The 16,111-nt window shown below is 37.3% G+C and overlaps 1 protein-coding gene across 1 annotated transcript in view; it reads left to right on the top strand.

Moving 5' to 3' along the window:
• The first annotated feature begins 2,516 nt into the window (after window positions 1-2,516).
• LOC143929764 (LIM domain-binding protein 3-like) overlaps window positions 2,517-16,111 on the top strand; it is a 110,561-nt gene continuing 96,966 nt past the window's right edge. The window contains exons 1-3 of the mRNA XM_077453740.1: window positions 2,517-2,524; window positions 2,583-2,618; window positions 15,132-15,305. Coding sequence (XP_077309866.1) covers window positions 2,517-2,524; window positions 2,583-2,618; window positions 15,132-15,305 — 218 coding nt within the window. The remainder of the gene's footprint in view (window positions 2,525-2,582; window positions 2,619-15,131; window positions 15,306-16,111) is intronic.

The following is a 16,111-nucleotide window of genomic DNA, read 5'->3' on the forward strand; positions in this document are numbered from 1 at the left end:
ACCAGCTTCAGTACTTTTGGGCTTTCATGTTAATAACAGTGTGCAGAGAATATTTCCCTGTGTTTAGCTTGCAAGTGCACCTTATTTGGTCAATTCAAAGGTGATTTTTTTCCATCAAGGCCTGTAGCGTGGGCTGTTTTTTTTTTTTCCTAATAAAGTGGCTGAGAAGAGAGAATGCCTTGTTTTTTTCATGTAATCCGTACACTGAGCCTATGCATACACTTTTGCACCTGTTCAGTCACTGTACAGTACACATGCATCCATTTACTATTAAAAAACAGATCTGGAGGCATCTATGGTGCATTAACATGTAGAAATGCATTATTGTGTATAAGAGATTTGATGTGTTCTAAAATTTCACCTCATGCTGTCACAGTTTTATCACTGCACAGTGACTGTATGGGCTTCACAAGAAAGTATGCCCCCCCCCCCCCCCCTAGCAATGCATGTTAAATGTTTATGTAATAATCAGAAGCATAATTTGTTTTCATTTTTCTTACAAATGTGTTACCAAGTGCATACTTTTGACTTCGTAAAAAAGGATAAAACAAAAATTAACATATAAACTGATAATATGGATGTGCTTATACTACATTTCTTTTAAATAGATTTAGTTATAGTCCCTATTCAAGGATGACATTTTTTTTCATAATACAGAAGCATTTAACATTAACCAATAAACACTTCTTTAGTTTCTTTATAACAGTCAAATTAATAGGATCTTATATGTATTTGTTTATTTCTTATTAACTAAAGAAGCTTTTTGAACTAAGGTTTAGTAATCTGATAATCCTTTAGAAATTGTTAATTTATCTAATTATTTCTCTTTTAAAAATTGATTGGCTAAAAAAAGGTTACTTTGTTAGTTTTGATTTTTCCAGTTAAACCATATATAAAGCAAGTTACAATTATAGTATAGTATAATAATAATTTGCCATAATGTAAAATTTCATTAAAAAAAATTTAATTTAACTTTTTAATGTAAACAATGCATTGTTTTAATTTTTTGAAATCTTAAAATAGCTTACAAAGAAGATCTTAAATTGATTTCATGTTACATATAATAATAACTAATATTTCTTAAAGAGGAACTCCGGTCAGTAAAAAAAATAAAAAAAAATAAAGTCAGCCTCTACAAATACTGTGCCTGCTGACTTTTAATACAAAGACACTAACAAACTCTGGGATCCAGTGCTTTCATTACCCAGGCCAGTTCTTAGCCGGTCTTTGGGTCCCCAACATCGCCATATTGCTGGTGGGAAGCCAGTTGTGACTTACTGCAGCTTCAGAGCCAGCTCTCTACTGCGCATGCGTGAGTTGAACTGCACTTTCTGAATGGACCTGAGACATGTCCCAGGAGGTTGTGGGCTTGGGGGAGTAGCTATTGCTTGGCTTGCTTCGGTGAGCTGAGAACAAGTGGGAGCAGATAAAAAATATTCCCAACAATGATAGAGGCGGTGGGGGGATAGGAAGAGCTTCCCTTTTCAGGTGAAGTTATTTTTTAAATTCTAAATATAGTGATAGTAATAATAATAGGCAAACAACATTTAGATTCAGCTATATTAACATTTTTTTTAACAAATACGCTGAAATGATAAATAAAGGATATAATTTATCTCAAAAAAAAAAAGCCTATAGTATCATAACATATTTTCATCACAAAATTAAATATTTAATGCTAAAAAAAATCTGTAGTCAACTAAAGTAGGCTATTTGTGTAACAAATGACTGACAATTTTTAGGTTTCAGTGTTTTGGGCCATAAAAATGTCCTTTTTTATCATTGTGTATTAACTAATATTGTTTCTTCTTCCCATCCTGTCTCTTTCTCTTAACACAAATCAACTCCCCTGCCACTGTCTGTAAAGTCCCACATTATGTATAGGTGAACAAAATGGCAAAACATTATGACATATTATTGTTTGGGGAAACTTGCATTTTAAACAAAAAGTAGAGTATATAACTAAAGGCCTAATGCTGCTAGAAGCCTTACCCAACTGCTTGCTTTACACATAGATTCTAGGACTTTTGGAGCATCTTCTTGCTTTATTGGACACGCCTCTGACTTTCTTGCTTTGAGTGATCTTTAACTTCCACTGCATGTACTTTTGAGGTTCTTGGTATATTATTGTTTTACTTCTCTTTTACCACTGTGTAATCTCTCATTCCACCAGCTTCAGTCTACATCCGTGACTCACCATTAGCCTTGGTTGAGAAAAAGAAATACAATCAAGATAAAAAATCTAAAAATCAAAGTGAAAATTTAAATTTGGTGACATTTGTATTGTATTTTGATGTTGACTAGCAGTTAAAGGTCTCCATATTAAAATATCTTGATTGGCTTTTAAAATAACTGAAATTAAGTTATAGTTTGGAAAAAAAAATAGCCCCTTCCTGTCAAAAATATTTTATAAATGGCAAAGTGAGTGAGTCATGGCTCTGTTGCTAATTACACATAGCAGGGATGTCCCCCATTCATCTTCCTTCATATTGCCATCAAGACTGGAGAATCTTGCGATGAAGAGGTGATTGATATATTCTGAGTCTCTTGAAACACATTCACTGTGTCCTCTTCTTTCGCAGCAGCAAGGAAAATGTACCCAAATCTCCTGAAGCAAGGTAACTTGTACAATGGACTTTATTTCTCTGGGACTTATACAACACCACAATACAGATTAGAGCAAACAAGAATGTTTAAAAAAGCACATTTATGTTGTTTAACATTTATAATTGAGACTCAAAATCATTGAGACAGTCCATAAAATGAGCATACATTTTACTGATTAACTGGTTTAAACAATTTAGAGAAAATACAGCTAAGATGGCAATCAAACCACAAATAATGTCTTTAATATTGTAAAGCCACTCAAGAAGTTTGGTGCACCTACTATTCAACTTTCTAGAAATGTCAGTCCACCAAACCTGAGATTTTAGTTTTGACTAGATACCAGGAGGCTGAATTGAACATAGTCTTCTCAGACATCTCTTTGTCTTAGTTCATAAGTTAAACGACCATTAGGATCTCTTCTATTCTTTGAATATTACAATGCAGTTGTTATAGAAGGAGTAGGAAGAGTGTGAAGGAACTTAAGCAGCTAATCTTTCATAGAAGTCAAAGGTATGGTTTAAAGTGGAACTAAACTAAAGCCATTGAGCATCTGTCATAATGTGCAAGTATACAGAGGATGCTTGCGTATTATGGAAAACTTACCCCACAATCTTCTTTGCTAGCAGAGGTAAATTAGTTTTTTGCAAAAAAAACATACAAAGTATATTTCTTCAAAAAAAAACTACCTACCACAAATGTCTGGAGTCATTGTTAGACCTTGTACTTGATGTCAGTGCACACTGTAAGGCTTCCAGTTGCAGTAAGATCTTCACTATCACATGGCAACTACTACTTTACATTAAATTCCAATATACGGTGTGACTGATTAACTAAAGCCAAACGGACTGGTCACTCCACAAGAGAATTTTTTCCCAGAGCTTAGTGTGCTAAGTAAAGCTTTGCTGGTTTACATCATCTAATTGTGTGCAAGCAAAAACTTTTTTTTTCCTCACAAGTGATTGGGTAGTGTTTGAAAAGTGAAACCACCACATGCACTTAGCTCTTAGGCAAACTCACTTGCAAAGTGAACAGCCAGTTTGGCTTTAGTAAATCAAACCCAGTGTGTAATACATCTTCATTATGATACAAGTATATTATACTGAGGTGGAGCAAATGGCAGGGAACCTAATGGCACCCAGGAGTAGGGGTCAAATCACAGAACTCCTGTTCCTTTAAATCTGTCAGGAATCTCCAAGATCTGTGAGCATTTTATCTGAACAGTATTCACCCATCATCAATATCAGTTGTGACTGACCACAAATAAATGGCATACTGCGCCATAAAATGATCTAATTTGCTAGTAAAGATTTGCAAAATATTTTACTCAAGGTTTTAGATTAATTAACCATGCTTTAAATGTATTTTTGTAAAAAAATCAAATGGCTTGGCTTAAATTGTTTTGCTGTTCGCTTGGTAAGTCTTTCAACTCTGATAAATTATCTTACAATAAGAAGACAAGGAATAAAAGAGTTGTCTACTAGTCCAACTGCACATATGGAGCACGAAGCACTAATTTCTTCCATGGTCATGAATATATAATGTTTATATTGTCATGCATGACTACATGCACCAAGCATTTAGGCTGTATTTTAAAACTGCAATTGCATACATTCTAGTTTAGGTTGACAATGTTGGAGAGAATGGATGCTCTCCATAATGTTATGGGGGGTATGGAGTGTCACACAATTTATAAAAAAAAATTGTTATTATTATTTAATGAGGACAGTCCTTTTTAACAGTATTGCTACTATCAGAAAAAGGTCAAGCCAAGCTATAGTCTTGGAAATGTATATTTTTAATGGGTTAATTACACTATTACAATAGCTCTACTCTGATTAGATTATTAACTGTCATGGTTATATGATTTGAACCCTTCTTTGGAGTGTGCTGAAAGCACATCGTCATTTCTGTCACCCAGGCCTGCAGGTACATCAGTGTCACAAGGTATCACCTCAAAGCTTTGGCAACCTTCTAAGCCAAATACCATGAATGCCTCCCCTTCCCAAACAAATGCAATGCCTGCCAGAGGTTATTCCGTGAGGTTTGGTGCCAATACAAGTCCAAGAAAGCCCACTTTTACAAGCCAGAAAGTGGTTAAGCCCTCACCCCCAATTACTTCCTCTTATAAAAGGTATTAAGGTAACAGATATTAACATAATAATCAGTGTTTTGCAGATTGAAGTTCTTCATAATAGCTTCCTAACAATGTACTGGTAAAGATTTATGAGTTTTACTACGTATTGGACAGCAACAAAACTAATGTTTATATTTAACATTTGTTCATGATTCAACCAATGAAAACCCAACATGCTCACATCAGAGAAGTAATAGCATAATATTTAGGGCTACTCTGCTAATGTTTCTGAAATCGCAGAGTTCTTTAATGCTTCTATAGTAGAACTTCTGAAATTTTGATTAAATAAATGTGTTTATGGAGTTTCTAGTGATGCTTCAAAATGCTTATAACCTTATATTTAGAATATGCTCATTAGTCCACACTACAAATGCCCCACTTTAACTAGGGTTTACAAGATTTTTCATCTTTCTCAAAGAGTCATTTTTACTACAACATAAAGCAGTTGCCCCTATTTGTCAAGTTCTGTAGGTTACATTTATTGTTTTTAAAATTGCATTATTTTTTTCCACTAGGACCAAATGTGTAGTACCTGATGGACTTAACTGGTTACTACTGATTTTTTTATTCACATTTCAAGTTATTACATCAACTAGTCTTTATAATTCCATTAAAGGACATAATATTCCCTCAGAAATTTTCCAAGCAATATTATGTTTCAGCACCTCATTCCTCTGGTAGCTTGATAACATACAACGGACATTAATGAATTTGAAATAGTTGGAAATATAACTCCTTCATCACCTGGGTGGACTTTGTCGGGTGTGCTGTTATGTCAAATATGTGGAAATGTGGTTACCAGTAAATCTAATTACAGTCTATTTTGCTACACAGAAGCAAGGCACATGGCTAATCATGGGAATGTATTGAAAGTATGGACAGAAAATATTTAAATTATTAACCAACATATATTTTATAGCACATTTTGGCAAATGTAATCATGGTAGGAAGTAAAACATGCTTGCAGACCATGCTTGTGAAAATACACAGAATCCTGCTGATTTCACAAATAATTCTTGCTGCATATGTAGAGTAAATAAACCTACCCCTTTGCTCAAAAGCGCATGCATTTTCCTAGTATCCCTTAACACAAATAAATGGTCATGAAAAATAATTCTAATTGTGTTTTTCTATATTTAAATTCTCCTAAATAGGATAATTTATGCTTAAGACATTCAAAGTAGTGAGGTATTTGCATCATTTAAGGACTATACACCAGTAAGAGGGATATCCTTGATGGATCTACAAGCATCGCAATTTACTATAGCCAAGGTTCTGGAGCTATTGACTACCCCCTTCTATGTTATATCAAGTAAAAGATAAACCACACTGTTACTACCCAGCTAGTAATGTAAAATAGCCATTGTGCAAAAACGAATTTGCTTTTATCGCAAGTCCTAAATCATCCAGTAGGAATAAGATCCTCTGGGGAAAAATAACACAAAACTTTTAAATGAGGACTCATCTACTATACTGTATAACTAATTTGTTTGTTTAGCCTGTTAAAAAGAAAAAGGAAAAAGTATATATTGTTAACTTTAGGTGCTAAGCTGTTGTGCTTTTTATTTCTGGATCTAGAGTAAAGATGGCTCTGTTCCATTGTTTTTTTTGTTTTTTGTTTTTAATGTAATCAACATTTATTGATTTTAGAAAAGTAAAAAGACAAGCAACACATATAACATTTGTTCTAGTTTGTACAGTGAGACTTCAGTATCCAATAGTAATAAGATGCACAGTTATAATCACTTGTTATTTAATTGTAAGCCTTCCACTCAAGATAGCCAGTAGAATGTTACAATTTGTATCTTTAAAAATGTATATACATTCTATTTTGTCATTGAGCATTATATACATATGGTAGTGCAATCAGATGTACATTAGAAAAAAATCTTGACATGTTCCAGAAATCATTTCGAGGATCTATAAAACCATAATCCAATGACTATATTAGAGGATCTATGTGGGTGAATTTCACTGTTTTCAATATCTATCAGGGTCTGTGATCTCATAAGAGTAGTATATTCATCCTGCCCATATATTGTTTTTCCTCCCAGTAAATCTCCCAATAGGCAGGAGCTGGTAGTCAGGGGGTCAGGTGCCAATTGATGTCTGTAACGTGCATTCTTGTCTGGGGTGGAAATGGGTCAAGCAGTGGAACCGGATATTTAATCAAGTGCTAGCTCCCAAGATATGAGGAACCAAATGTGTCTGCTGCAATGCTCACCCCTTGCTACACCTCTTTTATATCAACACAAACACTCAGATCTAATTTAAAAATTCTCAGTTTCAGCATACATATCTTTTCTATTTAATGCCATGGAGCTTTATAGACTTTTTCAAAAAGCTTGAAAAAATCTTGTGCATTCTATTTTGTAGCATTTGTCTATCCTAACCTTTCCACTATTGAACACTCTATAGTACTATACTATGACATAGTAATCTGCTGTTATCTCTGTTGCACTGCAAAAAAGCTCACCTGTCTTTTCCATTTAATAGCATAGAGGTCATCCAACCATTCTGTAAGGTGTCGTGCCATCTTTATTTAACAGTACCTAGTTTACATATAATCTGCTTGCCTCCTTTTTTATCCACAACACACTTATATGTTATATTCCATTTCAGACACACCCTTTTATTTTGTAGTATAGTGTAGTATAGAATTCACCTGTCCTGTTTCATATTACCCAACTTTCTTACCTACTGCATTTCTCAATACACAGCTTAGGTGCCCCTTCCATTCCACAGCAGAGAGCTCACCTGTCCCTTCCATTCCCCAGCACAGAGCTCACCTGTCCCTTTGATACCACATCACAGAGCTCACATGTCCCTTCCATTCCACAGAACACAGTTCACTTGTCCCTTCCATTTCACATCATAGAGCTCACCTGTCCTTTCCATTCCACATAACAGAGTTCACCTGTCCCTTCCATTCCACAGAACACAGTTCACTTGTCCCTTCCACTCCACATCATAGAGCTCACCTGCCCCTTCCATTGCACAGCACAGAGTTCACCTGCCCCTTATTTTTGTAGCAAAGATCTCACCGGCCTCTTCTTTTCCACAGCAGAGATTTTGCTTTCTGCTCCCATTCCACAGAACAGAAATCACCAGCCTTTTCCATTCCATAGCACAAAGCTTACCATCCTCTTAGCCACAGCACAGCACCCTTCATATGCAAAGAGGACCTTTCATAAGCAAAGAGGTGTCACCTGTGTCTCTAGAATTCAGCCGACCTGTGCTTTCAACTGCATAGCTTGAAGCCCACCTGTCCTTTCTACTTCCTATCTTGAATTTCATCTGTCCTTTCTACTTTCTAGCTATGAAGCTTATTTGTCCCTTCTACTCTCTAGCTTGAAGCCCACCTGTCCTTTCTAATTTCTAGCTTGGAGCTGACCAGTCGTTTCTCCTCTCTAGCTTAGAACTCACCTGTCCTTTCTAATATCTAGTGTGAGATCACCTGTCCTTTCTACACCCTAGCTTGAAGCTACCCTTTTCCTTTTATTCTTTAGCTTGGGGCTAACGTGTCCTTTCTACACCCATCTAAACTTTCTACTGTCTGGGATAGAGCCCATCTGTTCTTTCCACTCTATAGTTTGGAGCTCAGCTCTGCTTTTTACTTGCTAGTGTGAAGCTTACTTACCTTTTCTAGTCTCTAGTATGACACTTACCTGGCCTTTTTAATCTTTAACTTGGAGCAGACCTGTCCTTTACACTCTCTAGCATGGAGACCACCAGGCCTTACTACTTGGCACTCAGCTGTCCTTCCTATTTCCTTGCCTGGAGCCCAGGTGTCCTTTCTACTGCCCAGTGTGGAGTTCAGCCATCATTCTACTATCTAGCATGCAGCTTACCTGCCCTGTCTATTCTCTGGCTTGAAGCTGTCCTTTCTACCCTATAGCATAGAGCCCACCTGTGTTTTCTACTTTCTAGCTTGAGGCCCATCTGTCCTTTTTCCTTTGTAACCTGGAGCTCATCTGTCCTTTCCCATCCTTTCCATCTTCTGAGGTAAAGCTCACCTGCTCCTTCTATTGACTAGCTTGAAGTCCCACCTGCCTTTTCTACTGTCTAGCATGAAGCTTACCTATCCTCTTTATTCTTTAGCATGGCACCCATATGTTATTTTTTACTCACATGAGTTGTTCTCGCGTGTCTATTCTACTCCCTAGCACAGATTTCACTTGGTATGTCTACTCTTTAGTATGGTCCTTTCCAGGCCCTCCTCCTTTCTAGCTTGGAGATCCTGTCCTTTCGGCCTTTAAGCTTGCAGCTTACCTCACTACTATCTAGCTTAGAGCCCACTTGTCCTTTCTACTCTGTAATGTGAAGATCACCCGGCCTTTGATCTGTAGCTTCAGTTTAACTGTCCTTTGTAATCTCTAGAGTGCAACTCAACTGTCATATTCTATTTTTACATGGTGTCTTCTTGGCCTTCCTACTTCCTACTCCTTAATGGAGGAGCTCTCCTTCCCTTTTGACTATCAAACTTGGAGCCTACCTGCCCTTTCCACTCTCCAGCACTGAGCACACCTAGTCTTTCTACTCTCTAGTATGGTGCTCACTCACCTATAATTTCTACTTTCTAGCATGGAATTCCTCTACACAGTCTGCCCTCTAGCTTGGAGCCCACGTGTCCACTGTATTCCTTAGCTGGGGCTTAGCTTTGTTTCTATCCTCTAACCCTCACTTTGTTAATTTTTTTTTTACCATGGAGCTCATATGTCTTTTTTTTCTTTTTAGCAAAAAGTTTACCTTTTATTCCTACTTCATAATTTCGCTTTCCTGCACTCTTCATTTCTTCACATGGATTATACCCATTCTTTCTATTTGCAATAATGCAGCATGTCTGTCCTTTCTATTTCCAAGCATAGAGCACACCTGTCCTTTCTATTTCCCTGCATGAAAAATGCCTGTCCTTGCTATTTTAAAACACAGATTTCTACTAACTATTAAGGAGCTGACATGTGCTTTGCAGTGTTTAGCATAGAACGTATCTATGTTTCTCCTTTCTAGCATGGCGAGAACATCTACTGCGTTGCCTATCTTTCTTATACTTTTCATTTAATTGTGCAGAAATTACCTGCCAGTTATGTTCCATGGAGCTCATTTAAAGATTATTTTATTTCACAGCATGGAGGTCAACTGTCCTTTCTGTGCTCAAGCATGAAGCTGTCCTGTCCTTCCTTCTCCCTAGTCCTGCTCTCCTATACTGTCTATTCAATTGCACAGAATTCACTTGCCCTTTCCATCAAAAAATGCCCAACTCTAATTCATCCCTAGTTTTGAATTCACATCCTTTCCACTCTATAGCATGGAGTCCATCTGACTATTCTACTCTCTAGCGCTACTTTCCTATCTACTGTCTATCATAGATCTCACCTGTCAGTTCTACTGTCTAGCATGGAGCCCATCTGCCTTTTCCATTCTATAGCATGTACTTTCTATGCTCTGGCATGAAGCCCACATGTCCTTTCCACCCTCTAACTTGGAGCCCACCTGTCTTTTCTTCCTTCTTATTTTCTAGCATGGAGCTCGCCTGTCCTTTCCATATTCTATGTTCACATGCTCTTTCTCCTAAGTAGCTTGAAGTCTACCCAGAGTTCTACTCTCTAGCTTTGAGCCCACCTATTCTTTCCACTCTCTAGCTCAGAACCTACCTGTACTTTTTAATCTTTGGCATAGAAATTCACCTGCCCTTTCTACCTAGCTTGAACCCCACCTGTTCTTATTACTCACTAGCTTGGCCCGACTCTTCTTTTCTACACTCTAGCTTGAAGCCCACCTTCTCCCTCCTTCCTTTCTACCTTCTAGCTTAGAGCCCAGATTTCCTCTGTGTTTGTAGGTTATCTGTCCTTTCTACTTTTTCTAATATTTCGTTCACCTGTCCTTTCCTCTTTCTAGAATGTCATTTACATGCTCTATTGATTAGCTTGAAGTCCACCTGTCCTTCATACTTTCTAGCATGGAGCCCGTCTGTCCTCTGTACCCTTTATTATTAAGGCTTACCTGTCTTTTCTACTCTCTTGCATGGAGCTCGCATGAACTTTTTATTCTCTAGTATGGTGCTCATCTTTCTTTTTGACTTTCCAGCATAGAGCTCTCCTGCCCTTCCTACTCTCTAATTTGGAGCCCACCTGTCCTTTTCTACTTTCTACTATGATGCTCACTTGTCCTTTCTACTCTCTAGTGTGCAGCTTACATATCTTTGTTACTCTAAAAGCTTGGAACCCACCTGTCTCTTCTACGGCCTAGCTTAGAGCCCACCTATCATTTTTACTAGCTAGCATGGAGCTTACCTGCTTATTCACTTCTCTAGCTTGGAGCCCTATAGTCTTTCTGTTGTATTGGGACTCTACTGCATGGAACCCTTCTTTCCTTTGTAGCATGAAGCTCATCTGTCTTTTCTACTTTATAGCATGAAGTATACCTTTTATTCCTTCTTCATAATATTGCTCCTCTATACTATGCCTGTCCATTCTATTTCCAAGCCTAGACTTCACCTGTCTTTATACTGTCTAGCAAGAAGTATGTTCAAGTCTTTGGCATGGAACTTATTAATGCTTTTTCTATCCAGCATGAAAAGAACGTGCCCTTTCTACTCTATTGCCTATCTCTCCTATAATTTTCAGCTGTGTTGAGAACATTGTAGATCACTTGTCCAAGGTTTTTCACAGTATGGCACTCAACTGTCCTTTCCGCTTTCAGCTTAGAGCTCTCCTAATATTTCTACTCCTTAGTCTTGCCCTCCTATACTGTCTATCCTATTCCACAAAGCTCAGTTGTTCTTTCTATCAAATAATACTCAACTTGGATCCATTCACTAGCTTTCAGCTCACCTGTCTTTTTCTACTTCTACCATGGAACCCACTCTTCCTTTCTACTTTCTATCTTGGAGTTCAACTGTCTTTTGTATGTTTTAGCTTGGAGCTCACCCATCCTTTCTATTCTAAAGATTGGAGCCTATACGTGCTTTCTACTCTCTTAAATTGAGCTCATCTGTATTTTGTACTGTATAGTTTGGAGCACTCCTGTCCTTTCTGCTTTCTAGCTTAGAGACCACCTGTCCTTTTCTACTTTTTACCGTAGAGTCTACCTGTTTGCTCTGCTCTCTAGCTTAAAATCTATCTGTGCTTTCTATTGCTTCTATTTTTTACTCTCTGGCTTGGGGGTCTATTGCATTGAACACTCCTTTCCTTTTTTCTAGCATGAAGCTTGCATGTCCCTTCTTTTTTCTGTCCTGAAATGTAACTATTAGTCTTATGACATAATTTCATCACTCCTTTCAGTTTAATTTTCTGTCCGGGAGAACAGTTGGAGCTCACCTGTCCTTTTGGTATATAACACTGCTGTCTTATTAGTTTCATTCCACAGCATGGGGCTCACTTGCCCTTCTATTCCACAGCATGGCCCCTACTTGCAATTTCAGCTCTTTGCTTTTTTAACCCATTGGATTTCTACATTTGCCTCATATCACCCTGCTGCATTGCACATGTCTGTATTTGATGTTTTTCTCAACCCATCCATGCCATCTTTGCCTTCCAGTCTCTGATATTTTCCCTATTCCAATTTTCTTACACAATTTTTGCACTTAGATTTTTCCCCATCTTGTTTTCACCTATGAGTCTAATGATGTAACATCCTGCAAATTCTACCAGATACATATATGTTCTCATGGTTAGCATACAGTATATTTAGTTAGTTCCTGTTCTTTTCAAAGCTGCCCCCCTAAACCATGCACCCAGGCCCCTAATCTACACCAAAGGTGCCAGACACATGGATTCCAATGTTTTTTTTTTTTTTTTTTTAGAAGCACATGATTAGAGCCTGAGGCTCTAATTGGCTTCAAAAAAGGGTGGGATCAGGACGCAGAGCACTGCACCCTGAGCACACCCAGTTGTGTGACAAAGCTATTATAATATTTTTTATAATTTGCTATTATCTTCCTGATTCACCTCCCAGCCAATCAGGAAGTGGGCCCCTACACCCAATTGGCCAAGAGGAGAAGCAATCCTATTGGCCGCCTAGGAGGAGGAGGGAGAAGATGATTTTTAAAAAAACAATGCAGCATACATTTAGGGTTAACATTGTGAGACAGAGCTATGCTACGGAACAACAGGAATGAAAGCTCTTATTCGTTTATGGGAGCAAAAGCTCTTTGTTCCTTAACCAGCGCTGCTCAGCTATGACATTCCATAAACTATGAATAGGCTAATTTCATTTTTATTCATACTTAATGTGATTGTAGCTGTATTAGTGCAATTGTGACAGAAAAAATTGAGTACTGTCCGTGATACTTTTTTTATTTGCACTAACATACAATTTCTCAGGACAAGCTTTCGGGGTATGTCCCCTTCTTCAAGGTCCAAGCAGTACTGCTTGGACCTTGAAGAAGGGGACATACCTTGAAAGCTTGTCCTGAAAAATTGTATGTTAGTGCAAATAAAAGAAGTATCACGGACAGTACTCAATTTTTTCTGTCATTTTTATTCATAGAAATGGATGTTGTTCTAAACTGTAAAGGGGTTATACTGGGCTCACATATATATGGGTCCTGTTTTCATTCAAAGTTCGGTGCAGCTTCCATTCAGCAGTTCAAGTGTGAGTCAGTTGTGAATTTGACACTGAAATTACACCTGGACTGAAAAGCCCACAAAACTCTTTTTTAATTTGCACTGCAGCCGGCTCACATATATGTGAACCGACTCCATTGAAAGACTTACTGCTTCATGTGTTATGCGAATCGGATGTGGTTCAAAGCGTATCCAATTCGCATATACTGTATGTGAACGGAGCATAAAGGAGACTAGTTCTGAAAGAAATATCTGGTCTGCTGTTCTTCCTGGAACAAGTACTGGAAGCATAAAAGAAAGTCAAAACATAATTGGCATAATTGTTCATGTTCAAAGATTAAAAAGTATTGAAACCACTACATAGGAATGAAAGTCAGGCAATTCCCATTTACAGAATAAGGAGCCAGTAATCCCAGCCTTTTATTTTTATCAACACTTAACAAGTTCAAAATAATAATAACAACTCTAGTGCTAGTGAAAATGCAAGAGTTGAGCCATTCAAAGATTCTTCATGGAAGAAATAGTTGACAATTCTGGCTACTAGTCAGTGCAACCTTCATTATGTCTCTGTGAAATTGAGCTACAGTAAAATTGCTGTGGAGAAATGTCTCTTGTGGAATCATCAATTGCTAAAAAGCCAGCAGGTGATTCAACCCATTGGTGCCCCACCAAAAAAAAAAAAAATTTGACAGCTTTTTAAATACACAGAATTTGTTTCTATAACCTTTCTTTCATGCCAACGTACAACATTTTGATCCTTTTGAAACACTATAATGCCCTATACACACAGTCAGACCTTCGAACGGAAAATGTGCGATCGGACTGTGTTGTCGGACATTCCGATCATGCATGGGCTCCATCTGATTTTTTCCATCGGAAAATTTCCGACACACAAAGTTTGAGATCTGGATCTAAAAGTTTCCGACAACAAAATCCTATTCTTTAAATTCCGATCATTTGTAGACAATTCCGACGCACAAAGTGCCACGCATGCTCAGAATAAATTACGAGACGAAAGCTATTGGCTACTGGCCTCTTTATTGTCCCACCCTACTTGTTCTACATCACCTCGTTCTGAACGATCGGACTTTCCGCTACCTTTGTGCGACCGTGTGTATGCAAGACAAGTTTGGGCCAAAATCGGTCGTAAAAAATCTGATGGATTTTGTCGTTGGAATGTCCAACCATGTGTACAGGGCATAAATGTTATTCTACAACCATCTATACTAGATTACCATATGCTGTATATTAAAGTAGAAAAAAACACTCATGTTGTAGGGATACTTGGAATGGCTTTGCACTAAATGCTTATGAAGCAAGAATGTAACCAGTATGACTGTACTGTTTCCTAAGACAGAATCAGACGCATTCATTAAAAAAAAAAAAAAAAAAATATATATATATATATATATATATATATATATATATATATATATATTGATGTCTGTAAAAAATTTATTTTCCAAATTACCTGCATGGAGAATCAAATCTATTTTGTACAGTGATACTGCTGACATCTGATTGAATTAATTAACCTTAACCTTATTTTTTCAGGTTGCATCCTGGTTCTGCCTGTATTTATATTTCCTTCCAACTATAGAACCTACCTAGTTGTTTAATGTAGCTTATTTTTTTTGCTGCTTCTCACAATAAGTACTTTGAGCTCATACAAACTCAGCAAGGACCATAACAAAGAAAACTGCAATATGTGAAATAAAAATGTATTTGTGTATGAGAGCAGCAGTTGCTTTTAGCTTTAACACATCTAAAGCATACAACCTAGAATGTCCTGTTTTCTTACTGGCTTTAACTTTACTCAGTAGCCCAGTTGAGCATGCACCAGCACCGGCCAACGCAGAATTTGTGAACAAACCTGCCGCTTCTGCAAATCAAACCGCTACTGCTGAGCTATACACAACCCAACACCCAGTATCACCGCCTCCAACTGCGGCTCCTTACTCTACCCCCCCTGCTGCTTTCTCACCTTTCAGCGAGAGGTAACGCTTTTTTTTTCTGCTTATATGTTGTCAATTTTGAAGAATACAAATATTTCCAAAAAAATATTAAAAAAAGAATATAAATGTGCATGTCACCATGGCAAATTGATTAAGCCAACTGCTTAATAGGAGGTATCAGAAGGTGTCTACACAGATTTTGTCTGCTCCCTTCTTACACCTAGGAGTCTCTGCTTAGGGTGGGGGGAGTTCCAAACTCCGACCATGCTGGAATTGTTTACATTCCACATCCTGCAGCAGCAAGATATTCATTAAAAACAAATATTGCCACCTTGCAGTGCTGCTATTATTGTGTTGTTGATCAAATCAACTTGCCATAATGACAGATTTAACATTAGCAGGCATTTTTAGGATTACAGATTACATTTCTGAGCATGAGCCATGGCCGTTATTTAGAGAGAGAAACAGAACAGTCTAGAAAATGTGGATCCAGAACATGTGTCAGCCTTTAGAATACTGTTTAGGAACTGATTGTCTGACAAAATTAGAATTTCAGGGATACAGACATCTAGCACTGGATAAAGTTTAGGAAAATAAATATAAATATACAAAAAAGAGTTGAGAATCTTTAACTTTTAACTTTATTTAAGATGCCCATGAAGTAAAATACTATTTTTTACCATGTAATTTATGTTAACATGTATGTGGTGTATTTTATGTGTGTTACTAATAACATGCAATCATTAAAGATCAGGTTCTACTTTTCCATATAAAAATTACAGATGGTTTTGCAGCCAATATTACATTGAAAAACATTCAGAGTAATCACACAATACAAAAAAATATAA

This window comes from Lithobates pipiens, unplaced genomic scaffold (assembly GCF_037356315.1).
Source record: "Lithobates pipiens isolate NorthernLeopardFrog02 unplaced genomic scaffold, aLitPip1_a1.2 Scaffold_25, whole genome shotgun sequence".
NCBI classification, from domain to species: Eukaryota; Metazoa; Chordata; class Amphibia; order Anura; family Ranidae; genus Lithobates; species Lithobates pipiens.